This window comes from Siphateles boraxobius, unplaced genomic scaffold, assembly GCF_051911475.1.
Source record: "Siphateles boraxobius isolate OS27281-9 unplaced genomic scaffold, OSU_SipBor_1 21, whole genome shotgun sequence".
In the NCBI taxonomy this organism is placed as follows: domain Eukaryota; kingdom Metazoa; phylum Chordata; class Actinopteri; order Cypriniformes; family Leuciscidae; genus Siphateles; species Siphateles boraxobius.
The window spans coordinates 1,190,388-1,208,179 of NW_027508822.1; the positions used below are offsets into that span (position 1 = coordinate 1,190,388).

A 17,792-nucleotide genomic window follows, 5' to 3' on the forward strand; every position below is an offset into this window, starting at 1 on the left:
AGTCATTACGTCACATCTGAACACATAAAGACGAGTCTCGGCTAGTAGACTATGTTGAGTCATTACGTTACATCTGAACACATAAAGACGAGTCTCGGCTAGTAGACTATGTTGAGTCATTACGTTACATCTGTCCACATAAAGAAGAGTCTCGGCTTGTAGACTATATTGAGTCATTACGTCACATCTGAACACATAAAGAAGAGTCTCGGCTAGTAGACTATATTGAGTCATTACGTCACATCTGAACACATAAAGACGAGTCTCGGCTAGTAGACTATATTGAGTCATTACGTCACATCTGAACACATAAAGAAGAGTCTTGGCTATTAGACTACATTGAGTCATTACGTCACATCTGAACACATAAAGACGAGTCTCGGCTAGTAGACTATATTGAGTCATTACGTCACATCTGAACACATAAAGACGAGTCTCGGCTAGTAGGCTATATTGAGTCATTACGTCACATCTGAACACATAAAGAAGAGTCTTGGCTATTAGACTACATTGAGTCATTACGTCACATCTGAACACATTAAGAAGAGTCTTGGCTAGTAGACTATGTTGAGTCATTACGTTACATCTGTCCACATAAAGAAGAGTCTCGGCTAGTAGAATATATTGAGTCATTACGTCACATCTGAACACATAAAGACGAGTCTCGGCTAGTAGACTATGTTGAGTCATTACGTTACATCTGTCCACATAAAGAAGAGTCTCGGCTAGTAGGCTATTTTGAGTCATTACGTCACATCTGAACACATAAAGAAGAGTCTCGGCTAGTAGACTATATTGAGTCATTACGTCACATCTGAACACATAAAGACGAGTCTCGGCTAGTAGACTATATTGAGTCATTACGTCACATCTGAACACATATAAAAAAGAGTCTCGGCTAGTAGGCTATATTGAGTCATTACGTCACATCTGAACACATAAAGACGAGTCTCGGCTAGTACACTATATTGAGTCATTACGTCACATCTGAACACATAAAGACGAATCTCGGCTAGTAGACTATATTGAGTCATTACGTCACATCTGAACACATAACGACGAGTCTCGGCTAGTAGACTATATTGAGTCATTACGTCACATCTGAACACATAAAGAAGAGTCTCGGCTAGTAGACTATATTGAGTCATTACCTCACATCTGAACACATAAAGACGAGTCTCGGCTAGTAGACTATATTGAGTCATTACGTCACATCTGAACACATAAAGACATAAAGAAGAGTCTCGGCTATTAGACTATATTGAGTCATTACGTCACATCTGAACACATAAAGAAGAGTCTTGGCTAATAGACTATATTGAGTCATTACGTCACATCTGAACACATAAAGACGAGTCTCGGCTAGTAGACTATATTGAGTCATTACGTCACATCTGTACACATAAAGAAGAGTCTCGGCTAGTAGGCTATATTGAGTCATTACGTCACATCTGAACACATAAAGAAGAGTCTTGGCTAGTAGACTATATTGAGTCATTACGTCACATCTGAACACATAAAGAAGAGTCTCGGCTAGTAGGCTATATTGAGTCATTACGTCACATCTGTACACATAAAGAAGAGTCTCGGCTAGTAGGCTATATTGAGTCATTACGTCACATCTGTACACATAAAGAAGAGTCTCGGCTAGTAGGCTATGAGTGTTGGAGTGTTGGAGGTGGAGATTTATAGGCTTTTCTCACAGCACTTTATTTAATTAAACTTATCTTGATGGCAGATCCAGAAAGGTTCAAACTACAATCACAGTGACAACTGCAGATTCACCCGCAGTAAAATACAAAAGACTTCGGAGTGGCTACAGAAAAAAAAAGAGACTGCATGCGAAAACAAGGATAAATATCGGAAGGGCATTAAATGTAGTCACACGATAGTGATGTTGAACATTAACAATTTGAGAACAAAGTATAATTTGCACGGTTTGATGTGATATGATAAGCGATTAGGGCTGGGCGATATATCGCACGATATTGTTATGCGCATCTCGTCAGTAAAGCCGGTTCCTTGATTAGTAGTAAATCACCTTCACCTGCTTTCAGATGGAGCGGCATTTACTACAAAGAGCCGTAGTCTGCTGTCCGCAGTGGCGGTTTTAGGCACGGGCGAACCGGGCAGTTGCCCGGGGCGGCATTTTTTCATGTCACATGGGGGGCGGCACGAGCAGTTAAAAAAAAATCCTCTGCGCCGCGAAGTGGTTTTCTATTATATCATTTCACTGTGTGGGGAATTGGCAAATTGGCGCCCCTGCTTGAAGTTGCCGTGTGTGACGCCGGTTTCACACTGCACGCGTTAGCAGTGCATATTTTTTTCGGCGCCCATGTTAACAGATTAGAGCATTCACACACCGCACGCAGAGGCGGTGCAGCAGCGCGTAGCAGGAGCACTGTATCAGCAATACTCTAATGGAATTAGTGGGCTAAAGTCAGTCACACCACTTCGACTTTCTTCCTAAATAACGCACATTTCATTCATAATATTATAAATACAGGCCTATAGTTCCTGCAAATTTTTGTTTTTATGAATTCTGAAAATGGCTAATAAAAAAAAAGTAATACAAAACGATTATGTGGGTCACCTCACCAAGGTGAATTGGTTTAGTCTTGACTTCTGGTCGTGACTCGTTACGTGAGTGACAGTGTTGGGGGCGGGGGATGGGAAATCTGTTGATTGTCGAGTGCCAAATAAACAGAGATGGACAGGAAGAGGTCAAAGCCATCAGGTGCACAATTTAGAAAAAAAAGAAAAGAAGAAGAGGAGAAACTAGCAAAAACTATGTTCTCTCTGTGGTATGATTACGGTAGGCTATCCATGTTGTCATGAATGAAGGGCTAATGTTAATTGTGGGTAACTCGTCTCTTATGTTTCTTAGCCTTTTTGCTATGATGATTTTTATGCTTACAACAATAATTAGGTTTTAAGTCAACAAACACGAGATCTAATTTCACCATAATATTGTGCTTTTCAACAAAACTGTTACAAGTTCAGTTATTATTTATTTCCATCAGTTGGGTTAATGTTAGGCCCTGTAATTAGCCAACGGAATTATCAAATCTGTAGGTAGTTTCAAGTATACTTTTCTTGACCTCAACTACAGTGGTACAATGACATTTTAATGACTAATTAAATTTGTACCTCTGTAGTTGAGGTCAAGAAAAATATTCATGACACAGTTATAATGGCCTCATGATGACAGCCAATGTTCTGTTCTTAGTGCAATAGTGTAATGATTCTCTTTAGTGTTTTCACATTTGTGTGATAAAGTATTTGTGCTATAGAATATTTATTCTATATTTTATTTGTATATTATTCTTAATGTTTATATTATTGTTGCTCTCTGCTCTTGTTAAATTTTTTATATATCTGATTGTATATATTTTTTGGCACATTTATGTATATAGTGTATATTAAAGTTCTGATAACTTACACTGTCATAGTTTGTGCAGAATTGTGTCCACTGTCCTTTGGCAATGATGGATGTAATGAAGGATTTGTGCAATTGAGAAATATAATGTTCTCTTTAACTTTAGTTGTTATGATAAAATATGACTGTTTGTGGATAATTTTGTGTTTTATTTTTATTTTTTTATTTTTTTTGTAAGGGGGGTGCTCGAAGGTGGTCTCGCCCAGGGTGTAATTCAATGTAGAACCGCCACTGGCTGTCCGCGGACGTATCGCCAGCGATAATGAATGCGATATGGCTCAGCTTGTCAGTTAACTACGGCTCTTTGTACACAGCAAAAACTCCAGTGTTAAATTAACACTCCTGGGAGTGTATATGAGTCCACACTCAAGAGTGTTGAAGTTAATGAGATAATTAAGTGATTTATTGAGTGATGATTGAGCATTATTGAAGACACCTAAAGCAGAATCACTGAAGGAGAAAATCTAAAATTGCAAGCCACCGTTATGGCGATCATTGTTTGCTTTAGTTGGGCTCTTGACCCTTATATTATAAACTTTAGATTTTGTTTGGCTGCTTTATCTGAGTTATAACTGCCAGATGAGCAAAGAAAAAAAGTGATCTGATGGTGTTGGTTATATTATGACAATCATCATTTGATCTTTATGTTTGTGATTTATGCTGTTGGTTACAGCATAACTGTGATTCTGCATCAATATCCAAAATTTTAGATATAATTTAACGGATTTATTAAGTTGTTTAAAAAAAAATCTTTCTTATAGGCACATACAGACGTCAAGATTCAGTCTATGCATCTCAACAATTGTGACGAGCAGAATATTCAATTAGGAAAAGTAAATTACATAGACAATTCAGATCATAATTCATTCATACCGCAATGCATGATGGGAGCCATTAATGAGTTGTGATTGGTGGCAGCCACTGCCACGTGCTTTATTATTAGGCTTGTTCGACTTGAACCGGCGCTGCACAGACCGATCGGTTGATGACATCAAAGTACCGCGAGAGCGATTAGAGAGCAGACGGCTCCTTATGCTTTTGAATAGCTCTCGCGGTACTTTGATGTCATCAACCGATCGGTCTGTGCAGCGCCGGTTCAAGTCGAACAAGCCTATTGTAACCATTGTTGAGATTCACAGGCTGATTATTGATGTCTGTGTTTCTAAATAAATGTAGCTGAAAGGGTTTAGATCAGAACAATGTTTATAAAATATTTTAGATTATAAGAAAAATACTGATAATTATATGCTGTTGAATCACAAAGTTGTAGCTAACAAGTTAAACCAAACTATCTCAAAAAGTTTTACTTTTCAGATCACAGCATGATTATGCCAAAACATAACCAACACCATCAGATCACACTTTACTTTATTCATTAGACTGTTATAAATCATTAACAGCAGACAAAAAAAATTAAATTGAGTGTATAACGGTCAAGAGTCCAACTAAAGCAAACATCGCCATAACGGTGGCTTACAATTTGTGATGTTCTCCTTCAGTGATTCTGCTTGTTAACATCAGGTGTCTTCAATAATGCTCAAACATCACTAAATTAATCACTTAATTATCTCATTAACTTTAAGACTCTTGAGTGTTAATTTAACACTCATATCTGCATCATATCTTCCATCTGAAAGCAGGTGAAGGAGATTTACTACTAATCCAGGAACCGGCTTTACTGACGAGATGCACATAACAATGTCATGCGATATATCGCCCAGCCCTATAAGTGATTGTTAGATTTAATCAGCGCGATTTACTGCAATGCTTTTTCCCCTTAGTTGGTCAGAACCAGAACAAAACTGGAAGTTACATTTTCCGGTGAAAATTAAAAGGTAATACTTCCAAAAATAATAATCTGTGATTGCTATGCCAGTATCCACACCACCAGCAACTGACAGCCACAGTCTGTGGCGTGTCGAGGCACAACTCGCGTAAAGCTGATCGTTCCGCGAATAACTGCAATTGAGATGGCGACAAAGAGGAAAAACTGCTGACTGCAGCTTTAAATAAACACAAAAAAATAGAGATGAAAACTGTACTTCTGCTATGGTTAAATAAATGTCCATTTATATCTTCCAAAGATTTCTGAATTTTGGTGCATTTTTTTCTGTATAGTGTTGATATGGCAACTAGTAAATAAGTTTCATCATGCTGGCATGTGTGGAAGTATTTAAAACCAGTCTTTCACTCACAATCTTATTTTTTTCTTGGTCAACATAAATACATTAGGTGTCCTCTGGTGGTGTGAAAGAGAAATTACATGAATAAAAAATATGAATGCATCTCCCTTTTCCCTCATCTAGAGAACACTCCCCACTACTCTTTTTAAATCTGTTGTTTTGAATCTCAATTTTGACAAAAAATGCCATGGTGACACAATTCATTGGTGATGATATATGCAGTAAAGTCATTTCTAAAGAAATGAAGACCTAATGTGTGTGTGTGTTTGTACACTCGCTCATTTCTAAACGGTTATCCTAAATGCTACAACATTCCCTGACCTCTTATGCACTTTCAAGATCTCCAAGAGGACAAAAACACTCTTCATGTTCTGTCCATTTAATAACAAGATTTGACAGAATTAAGATTAATAAGGAGATCTCACAGTTGCATTATATGATGACCACTAAAAGTTCTCGGTCAGTAATATTTGAAATGCTTCATACTTCATTAATATTTGTATGTTTCCCGTATAGATGGCTGAGTATCGCAGACTCTCAGACGCCAATGCTGTCAGCAGTTCCTCAGACCACAGCATGAGTGTTTCTCCTGGCGTGATCAGTGAGTATAAACATCACACACACCATATGAGAAACATCATTTTTTATGTTTGCAGAATAATCATCAATTCATTCTTAGAAACCACAATCTAATGGCAATGGTAGACCTGTCTCAGACGAGGTCTGAGAAATGCGTCTAATTTTTTCATGTTTTCTTTTTAAGTTTTAAGTCTTTTTCTGATAACTTACACACTCAAAAAAATGATATGTTGGCTTTAATTAACTTTTTTATGTAAACAGGTCCCACATAACTGGGTTACGTTAAACAAACATAATTTGTTCATTTAACTTCAACATAATTGAGTTAAGTAATTTTAAGCGACCCAATTAAACTCTGAGCTGAGTGTTAAATGAACACTGAAGCAGTGTTAAAGTTAATGAGATAATAAAGTGAATAATTGAGTGATGATTGGGCATTATTGAAGACACCTGATGATAACAAGCAGAATCAATGAAGGAAAAAAATGGAATTTAAAGTCACCATTATGGTGATCAGTGTTTGTTTTAGTTGGGCTCTTGACCCTCACATCATTAACTTTAGATTTTGTTTTGCTGCTGTATCTGAGTTATAACAGCAGTATGAACGAATAGAAAAGGTGATCTGATGGTGTTCGTTGTGTTTTAACATAATCATTATTTCACAAATCATTTTACTTGAACTCATATAGAACCCAAATTATGAATTAATTTTACCTTGTGAATTATACCAACACTATCATACCATTTTTAGTCTTTTCAGATAAATCCAAATGATCAAATCAATAAAAATAAAAACAATTCTAAAAAAACATTTGTATGCAGGCACACACAGATATCAATTAGAGGTGTGCGATACCGCTAGATTTGGTATCGATCCGATACCAAGTAAATACAGGGCCAGTGTCGCCGATACTGATACTTTTTAATAATTAAGGTGGATGCGTCTTCAACCTAAATCTAAATGAATTTTCATGACTTTTAATTTGTTTTTGTGATTTGCATTTGGGGTTATTAATCAGTTAAAATCAGTACTACAAAAGCTTTTGTTCAGAAACAACTTTTGGTTACTTCTGTTTTAATTAAATAAACAAAGTTACAAAATTATTACTTCACAAATGTAAAAAATGTAAAAACAAATTCTCTTTTCAAGTAGCATGTTAATAAAAAATGTCTCTCCTCTTTAGTGCACTTCTTTTCAGGATTTTTTTCTTAATAAACAAAGTCACAAAGTTTTACTTCACAACAAATATTATAAAAAATGTAAAACAAATTCTCTTTGTAAGATATAATGAGAATAAAATGACATTTCTCCTCTTTAGCGCACTTCTTTTAAGGTATTTTTTTCTTAAATAAACATTGTCACAAAGTTTTACTTCACAATAAATATAAAAAATTTAAAATAAATTCTCCTTGTAATGAAATATAATGAGAATAAAATAACGTTTCTCCTCTTTAGTGCACTTCTTTTCAGGATTTGAAAAAAAAATCATAAATAAAAAATAATTACTGTAAATACAAAATATAAAATGTAAAAATTAAACAACACCCAAAGCCTTCAGTTCAAAGAAATCCCCTGTGGTCCCTGTTCCCCTGTGCAGAAAAGAGGTTTTGGTTAGAGGTTTTTGTTCAGGAACAGAATCATGTGTCATCAAAATTTTCACATTTTTTGCTTTTATTGCACATCGCCTGTGACTAATTAACTGTCCTGCCTTTGAAAAAATCCTCTCGGCTGGCACTGATGTTGCAACCACTCCCAGGTTTTTCTTCACAAGTTTACTAAGAGAGGGGAATGTTTGTGTGTTCGTTGTTTTTCTACCAAAGTAGTGTATCCTGATTAGGAGGAATTGGCCTCTCTTCTGAGTACCTGCGCAGTTCAATTAGTACATCTGTGCTAGTTGTCCGATGCCGCTGAGATGCAAGGACCTGAGAGTCAAAATTTTCCCATATCCCACCTTTTGCTGCAGGTGGGGATGCAGGAGCCCCTGCAGACAAGCTTGAACTAGTTGTAGGGGCTGAAGCAGAGCTGGTGGCAGAGCTGGTGGCAGAGCTTAATCCAGATGTTGAAGGTGCTGAGGTCTCACTCATTGATTGCATTTCTGTAATGAGTCGAGCTTTTACAGGCTCAACATTTGCAGGGTCACGGTATCCCAGGTTTTTAAATCGAATGTCCAGATAGGTGCTGACAGCAAGACCATCAAATGTCTTAATAACCCTGAAACGACGATGACATTGTGCTGACAGCTCAGCAGCTAGCTTGCTACCTTGTCGCTCAGAAGCTGAAGCAGTTCTCAGGAGAACTGAAACCAGGGGAATCACCTTCGAAACTGAAACATGTTTTTCAGTAGATACCTCCCTGGTTGCTTCTTCAAATGGTCTCAGTGCATCAATAGAGAGACTGATTCAATCAAAGCGAGCTCTTGCCAAGTAGACAGAGGACTGTGGTAACTGCCTCTTTTTGCTCCAACAATCTCTCCCACGTGTAGAAGATAGAGTTCCACCTTGTCTCAACTGCTTGAAGAAGTTTATGTTCAGGGAACTTCTGCTGCTTTTGGATTGCTTTTAGCTTGTCTGCAGCTCTAGTGCTGTGGTGGAAGAAAGTAACTATAGCACTACTTCTCTTTCGGAGTTCTAGTATGTCAGGGTGAGCCTTGATAGATTCTTTCACCACCAAATTTAAAGTGTGTGCAAAACATCGGTAGTGTGACCAACCTGCTTTACGCACAGCAGCAACCATGTTGGCGCCATTGCCTGTTACTACAGCCTGAATCTTTTCCGAAATGCTCCATTCTTCCACAATTCTGGTTAACTGCGAACAAATATTGTCTGCCGTGTGTTGTCCAGAAACGGAGCACGTTTCAAGCACGTATGCCAGCATTTGCCAGTTTTCATCTATGATGTGGCATGAGACTGTTAAATATGCCTCTGTCGCTGTTGATGTCCACATGTCAGTTGTCAGCACAACATTGTCCACACTGCTTAATGCCTTTCTGACCTTAGAGGAGCAGTCTTCATAAAGTGCAGGTAGTTTCCCCTCCATCAGAGTTTTCCTACTTGGAATTTTGTACTCCTGGAATGGAATTTTTCTCCTCCTCTCTCCGTTTCTGCAGCTCTGCATTTTCTGGTCTGTGATTTTTCATATGTTTGTACAAATTAGTTGTATTTCCACTGTTTTTTAAAGACTTTCTACAAATGGTACAAGTCGCTGTTGTCTCATTTTCAGCCTGAAAATACAGCCATACAACACTCCTCTTTCTCTCTGCTGCCATTCTCCGTCTCTGACTGTGCTGCTGTAGACTAGAAATGCGCGCATGGCTGAGCACGCACCTGACTGACTGCTGGTGGTAGCGGTAGGGGTGGGGTTAGTCCTGAGTAGCGCGCTAGTGGTGAGTCACGTGACGGTACAACACAGGAGAGGGAGAGGAGAGCAGAGCAGTCTTGGGAGGAGGATTACAGAGAGCTTTCTCTGCTCAGTGCTCTGTGACAGCAGCAGCATTTTGACAAACACGGTCAGGTCGCAAAACGAGAGAAACTGAAACTTAAGTATCAATATTTTCACGTTGGTATCGATCATTACCGATACCAACGTTGGTATCGATATTATCGATCTTAGTATCGATCTGCCCACCTCTAACATCAATATTTAGCGTATGAATCTCAGCAATGGTGACAAACAGATCAACACTGAACATAAGGTCATTATTTTTTTCATGCAGCAATGCATGATGGGAGCCATGAATGAGTTTTGAATGGTGGAACCCAGAATGCACTGCAACATGCTTTATAATTGTCACCATTGTTGAGATTCACAGTCTGAGTCTTGGTGTCTGTGTGTGCCTACATAAACTATTTAGCTGTTAGAAGTTTCTTTTTTATTGATTTGATCCTTTGGATTTCATGTAAAAGGCCAAAGATGGTATGATCTGCAATGGCAGTGCTGCTATAATCCATAAGGTAAACTTCACTCAGAAATTGGGTTCTATATGAGTTCAGTGATTCAGGTCAAATGATTGTGATATAATGATTATGTTAAAACACAACCAACATCATCAGATCACCTTTTCTAATTGATCATCTGGCTGTTATAACTCATGTACAGCAGCCAAACATAATCTAAAGTTAATAATGTGGGGGTCAAGAGCCCAACTAAAACAAACACTGATAACCATAATGGTGACCTGAAATTCCGGTTTTCTGCTTCAGTGATTCTGCATGTTAACATCAGGTGTCTTCAATAATGCTCAATCATAATTATTCACTTAATTATCTCATTAACTTTAACACTGCTTCAGTGTTCATTTAACACTCAGCTCAGAGTTTAATTGGATCGCTTAAAATGACTTAATTCCATTTGTTTAACGTAACACAGTTATGTGCATCCTGTTGACAAAGTTATTTTAAGCCAACATATCATTTATTTGAGTGTGTTGAAGTTACATGAACAAATTATGTTTGTTTAAAGTAACCCAGTTATGTGCAACCTGCTGACATAAAAAAGTTAATTTATGGAACCTGTTGACATAAAGTTAATTCAAAGCCAACATATATATTTTTTTGAGTGCAGGTATGACAACCTGTACTTGTGTGTGTCTGCCTCATTAAACATTAAGCCCAGTGTGGTGCTACACATTCATGTTGTACTACACAATCTTTGTATTATTGTTCGGTGTAACGCAATGTCACTGCCATATAAACCAAATCCAGAAAATGAAAAAGTTCCATGGGACAAACTAAAAGTTATGGAAACGCTTTAAATTACAGCCCATAAGTGTGACGTTGCGGGCTGTAAATTAAAGTGGTGCTTGTTACCCTCTTGTTCCATGTAGTTACAGGGTAACAATAAAAATGCATACACACAATCTTATATCACTGACTCGGAAACCTTTATTTATTATACAAGCACCACTTACCCTGTAACCACATCAAACAAGATATATTTCCCAGTATTTAAAAAAATTGCAATAGTCTTAGCTTTTCTTGCCTTGAAACATGTTAGCCCAAACTTAAACATCTGGGGCCGTATTCACAACACATTTTAAGGCTAAAAGTAGCTCCTAACTGGCGAATTTAGGAGCAACTCCTAAAAATAATGGGCGTGTCACTCGTAACTTTAGGACTCCTAATTTTTTTGACTAAGAGTAATTCACGAAGCATTTTAGCCCTAAAAGTAGCACCTAAGTCTGGGACAGCTTAAAAGAAGTCGAGAGGACTCCTAACTCACTAAGACCTATTCACAAACCGCTTTTTGTGGCATTTCACGTTGCAATGTTTTGAAATGCGTATGCGGCGGCTACAGGAGCTCCCAATCACGAGGGAACAATTTTGCATTGTAGGCATAACTAGGGATGCAACAACGCCACCAACAACAACCAAAACTACTCACTGCATGTAAACTAATTGTAACATTTCATTGTGAATCAAATTAAAATGTTCTTCTCTTTGCAAACGTAGGCAGAGGCATATAGTGACAGATTAATTCAAGAATGTTGCAAAGATATTGCATCAATCCATATGTTTCATTAGGCTACTAGGCTATTTGTTTTTCCTTACTCTTTATTCATTTAGGCTATTTATTCAGTTATTCATCATCTTCCGTCCTTCGCACTACTTGTGTAGCGCACGCATTCTCAGACCTGTCACCTGTCACTCATTATCATAGGGGAGGTGTTTGGAATCATTCCCGCGTTACAATCATCAGCCAATCAAGGTGGTCACTTCAGTCAAGCTCGTGCATGAGTAATGACGTCATCCATAGCAACGAAGACTCACTCTTAGTTTAGGAGTTGTCATTTTTCTTTACTAAGAGTAGGTCTGAAAGGCGTTGTGAATAACTTTTAAGAGAAAACTCCTAGCTAAAATATTTTAGTGCGATTAAGGAGCACTCCTAGTGGTAAGATAAAATGCTTTGTGAATACGGCCCCTGCACTTTTGCTATCAAAAAAAAAAAAGTATAAATGCATAGATATGTACCCTGTAATAAAAAAAAAGCCTATACAGTATGTATTGGTACAGTATTACAAAAAGGTACGCAGTGTTCTCGCTAAATTGCTCCCAAATGTAAGATTGTTGTATCATAATAGTAGAATAAGTTCCCCTTAGTTCTATAATACTTACAGTATAAATATTTGTTTAATTCTCCTGGTTGTTACCCCTTTATTCCCCAAACTTTACATATTGTTCCCTTATACTTACATGTAAGTACTTTATAGGTACACTATAATTACCGAAAGTTACTCTGTAAATTCCTCTTAATTACACAGTACTTTCCGGGCTGTAATCTAAAGCGTTATCAAAGTTATTAATACACACAGTGTGGAAGTCAATCGTTTAGATCAGATACAAATTGAATACACAATTTATTTACAAAATAATATTATCCAACGTGTGTTCAGGCAACAATGTCATCTCTCTCGTGAACACTTGGGCATGTGCAGATCAATATTTTTGTAAATAAAGATGTAAATTATGTCAAGGCATCGCTTCATAAAATATGTTAAAGCACAGGAGTCGCATGGATTAATTTAATGATGTCAATCCTATCGTACTGCATATTAAAAGTGGTAGTTGCGTAAACTGTCAATGGAGGGACTGAATCTCTCAGATTTCATTAAAAATATCTTGATCTGTGTTCAGAAGAGCTGAAGGTCTTGGGGATGTGGAACGACATGAAGAAAATATTTGCAATCATTTTGTAAAAGGTGTTTTTTGCATGTTTGGACTGAGTTTTCATTGTATTCACAGTTTTGAGAGTCAGTTTGTGGTGTTTTGAGCACTTAAAAACATTTTATGGATAGAATTGACTCAAAGTTTGGAAAAGCTTTCTCTTATCTCTAGTGCTTACAGTATTTTGTAGAAGTTATTGTGAATCTCGATTATAGAAGTGCTAAAAGAACATGGATACACCATAGAGGAAGAGCTTGGACGAGGGGCTTCAGGAATAGTGTTTCTGGTGAAAGACGCAGATGGAGATCTTTATGTGGTCAAACAGATGAACTCCAGAGATGTGAGATCTTACTTGAGTATTGACCAGAACTCACAACTTTATCCTTCAATAACAGTGTTGCTTACATGGAAGGGTTCTTCTTCTTCTTTCTTTCTTTCTTTCAGGGGGAGGAACTGGATTCTGTCAAAAAGGAAGTTGAGATCCTGAAAAAGCTGCAGTTTGGATATATTGCTACTTATGTGGAGTCATTTGAAGGTATTTTTCTTTGTACACAAATAAAAGAAAAGTTCCTTTGTTCCAAAAAAAAATGTGGTTATTTTTTGTTGTGTTTCTGAAAAAATAAATAGAAGTATTTACCACGATAGAAGGATTATGCAGTTAACTGAACAAAAACGTACATGTAGCTTTCAGGAAATTAAGCTATTTTAATACAGCCAGAGTTAAATTATTGTCTGACTGGATGTTCATTTATTTAGATAAAGATGCAGTACGCATTTATATTGTGATGGAGTATTGTGAGGGAGGAGACCTTTCAAAAATCATGGGGAAACAGAAAGAAGAATGTTGTTTTGAAGAAAAACAGGTGAGTTTCTATTTTATTCTCTATCTTTAAACAACTCTCAAATGAAACATGATTTAGTATGTTATGAACCAAAAAATACAATCCTTGTGGGGACGTTACACACACACACACACAAGCACACACACACACACACACACACACACACACACACACACACACACACACACACACACACACACACACACACACACACACACACACACACACACACACACACACACACACACACACACACACACACACACACACACACACACACACACACAGTGACTCACACATTAGGATTTCTCCATGTGTGTAGGTCCTCGACTGGCTGGTTCAGATTTGTCTGGCTCTGCAGTATTTACATGAGAAGAACATTCTTCATAGAGATATTAAACCTCAGGTATGCACTTATAAAGGTCAATAAATCATATCACAAAGTCAAATCTGGAAGACTTATGAGATTTCTGTTGTCATTGTAGAATGTCTTCCTGACTGAAGATGGTTACGTAAATCTAGGAGATTTTGGAAGCTCAAAATCATTGGAAAGGTAAACAAAAACAAAAAACAGTAATGGGTACTAGTGATGGATCAAAATGAAAAGTCCGGGACTATTAAAGTATTGAGTTTACATTGTTTTTCCTTTGTAGCGCTAATGAATATGCTAATTCACTTGTGGGAGCAAAGCCCTACATCAGCCCAGAAGTTTATCAGAGGAAATATAATTCCAAGAGGTAAGCTTTTGGATAACTGAATGTACATAAAATATTGATGTGTTCAGCATTATAAAATAGTTTTCAAAATGACAATTTCCTTGATGCCTGATCCTTGATCGATGCTTGAAAAGCATAAAAATGTCTTTATTTGCCACAACGTTTCGGTCCCATGACCTTCATCAGGCATTTTTGTCCGTTCTCCTACGGACTTATCCATTACCTTCAGATGTGATTTATTCAGGTAGATTACAGTAAAGAAACCAGTAGATTACATTACAGAAGCCAAAACCCTATTCGGACGGTAATGGTTTAACATGGGGTCGTAAGGTATTTTCAACATTTACAGGTTAGTCTGTGATTTTATTGCTGTCAGAATCCAGAATGTCAGAGTTTTTCTCCCACCAGCCGCGTAAAAATCCCCGGCTAAATTACCTACCATTTTATTTTGACAAACACCAAGGTCGTGCAGTGATTTAATTGCCGGCCGAATGAGAGATCACTATGTACTCTTTTATTACTGAAATGCTGGAGAGCAGCGCGTTTGTGGGATTACACAACTCGATCCTCCTCCGTCAATAAATCCCCATCCGAGTTTTATCACAGAGTTTTATTTTTACAGATTTCCACATGAGAAACAATTACCATCCGAATAGGGCTCAAGCCTTAAAAAATACTCAAAAATATAATCTGTAGGATTGTTACCATCATTTTGTAAGTAGATTGCATACAATTTTTACAGTGTACACACTTCTTGATTTTCATCGTCATGCATCTGCTTTTTTAGTGACATATGGTCATTGGGATGGTTGCTCCATGATCTCTGCATGCTTGATGTATGGGTGAGTATTTATTTATTCCAAACAGCACCATATTACTGTCCTGTTTTCAGTCCAGTGATGATAATGAAATGCCAAAAGGGTCAAATAATAAATACTCAAATAACTCAAAATGGGAAATCCAAACAATGAGCGAACACCACAAAACAGTTATACGAACTACAGGACTAGCAGGTGTGATGATTGAATCAGTGTCCACGATAACAGATTGCGGTGGGAACTGAAAACAAATGAGACATGTGACTGAAGAGACACAAAGTCAGTGAAAATGAAACTAAAGAGCATAACTGTGACAGAATGGAGATGGATGAAGGACTGGTGAAGGAGGAAGCGCTGCTGGAGGGGACCAGGGTGGCAATAATGGTGGTAAGTGCCAGGGAGGGGATAATGAGAAGAGTGGACAGCTGGTACACCAGAGCACAGATGCAAGCCCATGGCAGAGTCGAAGGAGGGAAGTGCCATGATGGAGTCTTGGCTGATGACATCCAGGGGACAACAGCTGGAGAAGAAGCATTGACAGTAGAGCCCTAGGCACAGACAGAGAGCCAATAGGACCGAGCGACACACGTTTCAGGCAACCAAGGCGTAGCCGCAGCGAAGAATGCCCAAGGTTGTAAAATGTGTAAGGTTCTTGAGTCTGTGGCACAGGCGAGGTGATAGTTGACCACGGTGAAGCCGTAGGTTCGAGGGAGCCTGGTGGAGCCCGAGGGAGGAAGGAGCAAAGGTGGAGCCGACAGGTTGAGGTGGAGTGATGGGACCAGCAGCCAGATGATCCACTTGATTCGGCGAAGCTGGCAACTGCAAGACTAGAGGCTCATCCACACCGCAAAACCTCAGGTGAAATGATTATGGACTGAAGGGAACTAGCGAAGACAAGGCCGAAGGAGGGAGGCTGGCCCGGATTAGCGACAACAACACAATCTCAAAACAGGGCGATGAAACAGGCATTTTGCTGGATAGGACCAGCGGTGAAGTTGGCACAGGAGATACAGGGTGGGGCAGGCTGGGGAGCATTACTTTAGTTTCCCAATCGAACAACCAGTCCTCATTATCCAGAACCATTAAATCTCCCACAGAAAAAGATGTAGCCGGTTCATTCTAATGAACAAAACATCTGAATGAACCAGTTGGTGTAGGCATTTTTATCAACCACCAGAGGGCGAAGTAGGGCAGTGTGTCAAAAGCTTCGATGCACCAATGCAGTTTGGTGTAAAAGCCTCACTGCTTCAAAAGCATCGTTCAGCACATCCCTAAAATTAACACACCTGGTTTCACAGATAACAGCTAAACTGCATAAAAGGTTTTCCATTTTTCGTTGAAAACAGTGTCATGTAAATGGCCCCTGAGTTTGAAGTTGTGTTTTGTACTTTTGCCATTTAAGTTTACTTTGTCGTTATTCATTTGCTTCAATGGTTTTTGATTTGCCCTCATGTGTCACACCAGTGTCAAGATCCCATATTGTACCTGGGGCCTGTTTCAGAAAGGAGGTTAAGTGAAAACTCTGAGTATGTTAACCCTGAAATGAGGGAAACTCTGGGTTTTCCATTTCAGAATGGGAGGTATGTCAAACCCGAGAAAGCACATTAAATCAAGCCGGTTTCTGAAAGAGAGGTAACTTATACTCAGAGTCAGTTACCATGGTAACTTACTCTGTGAACCTAACCTGGTCGGGAGCAGGTTTTCTTCGGTAAACCCAGAGTTTCTTGCGGTCTCCTCCCCTTTTTAAAGAGGAAGCGGTGTTTAAACACCAACAATAATACTAAAATTTATTGAAAAATTATTTAAGGAATATATATTGTTTGTCCATGGTTTAATTGACTAAATTTGTTTTGCAGCACTTTGCCAAAAAATAAAAGGATTAAAACGTTTTCTAAACTTTTTTTTGATTACCACTGTTTTTGATAATATATTTGTATTAAATCATTAAAAAAAATCTGAATAAAAAACATTTTATAGAACTCAATTATTTTTAAACATTTTAATAAGTTATTAATGATAAAAAATAGGTTGTTAATCTAATTCATAATCAATTATTGAAATTAGTTGATTAGATATGTTTTATTGAACAAATGTTTAATTTATTTAACTGTAATTTTAACTGATGATAATAATAACCGTAATTTAAAAATGCAGTTAATATATTTAATAATTGTTTAATACCATAAACCGTGATATTTTCTGAGACGGTTATCATACTGTGAAACTCTCATACGTTACAACCCTACATGGGAGAGTCCCCCACCCCACCCCCGCTGTTAAACTAGTGACTCAGTAACTTTTACTCTGAGTACATTTTAAATTAGCTACTTTTTACTTTTACTTGAGTAGATTTTTAGATCGGTACTTTTACTTGTACTTAAGTAAAATTTTATCAAAGTAATAGTACTTTTACTTGAGTAGAATATTTTATTAGTCTTTCCACCTCTGGTAGTTCTAAACAAATTCTACAGAATTAAACGTTGGCATTACACACTGAAGTGTGTTCCTACTATTTATGAAGTTTAGGCCTAGTATTTGTCATAATTTCTGGTGTA

The 17,792-nt window shown here is 37.7% G+C and overlaps 3 protein-coding genes and 1 pseudogene across 4 annotated transcripts in view; 2 read left to right on the forward strand and 2 right to left on the reverse strand.

Moving 5' to 3' along the window:
- Positions 1-17,792, reverse strand: part of LOC143746097 (uncharacterized) — a 543,695-nt gene that overhangs the window by 493,322 nt on the left and 32,581 nt on the right. The window lies entirely within an intron of this gene.
- The window catches only part of LOC143746127 (uncharacterized), a 341,659-nt pseudogene that overhangs the window by 202,152 nt on the left and 121,715 nt on the right, over positions 1-17,792 (reverse strand). The gene's annotated exons all lie outside the window — the stretch shown is intronic.
- LOC143746085 (uncharacterized) overlaps positions 1-17,792 on the forward strand; it is a 317,610-nt gene that overhangs the window by 92,935 nt on the left and 206,883 nt on the right. The gene's annotated exons all lie outside the window — the stretch shown is intronic.
- Positions 1-17,792, forward strand: part of LOC143746077 (uncharacterized) — a 36,784-nt gene that overhangs the window by 13,051 nt on the left and 5,941 nt on the right. The window contains exons 2-9 of the mRNA XM_077237800.1: positions 6,139-6,223; positions 13,077-13,201; positions 13,306-13,396; positions 13,618-13,724; positions 14,026-14,109; positions 14,189-14,256; positions 14,357-14,440; positions 15,207-15,261. Coding sequence (XP_077093915.1) covers positions 6,139-6,223; positions 13,077-13,201; positions 13,306-13,396; positions 13,618-13,724; positions 14,026-14,109; positions 14,189-14,256; positions 14,357-14,440; positions 15,207-15,261 — 699 coding nt within the window. The remainder of the gene's footprint in view (positions 1-6,138; positions 6,224-13,076; positions 13,202-13,305; positions 13,397-13,617; positions 13,725-14,025; positions 14,110-14,188; positions 14,257-14,356; positions 14,441-15,206; positions 15,262-17,792) is intronic.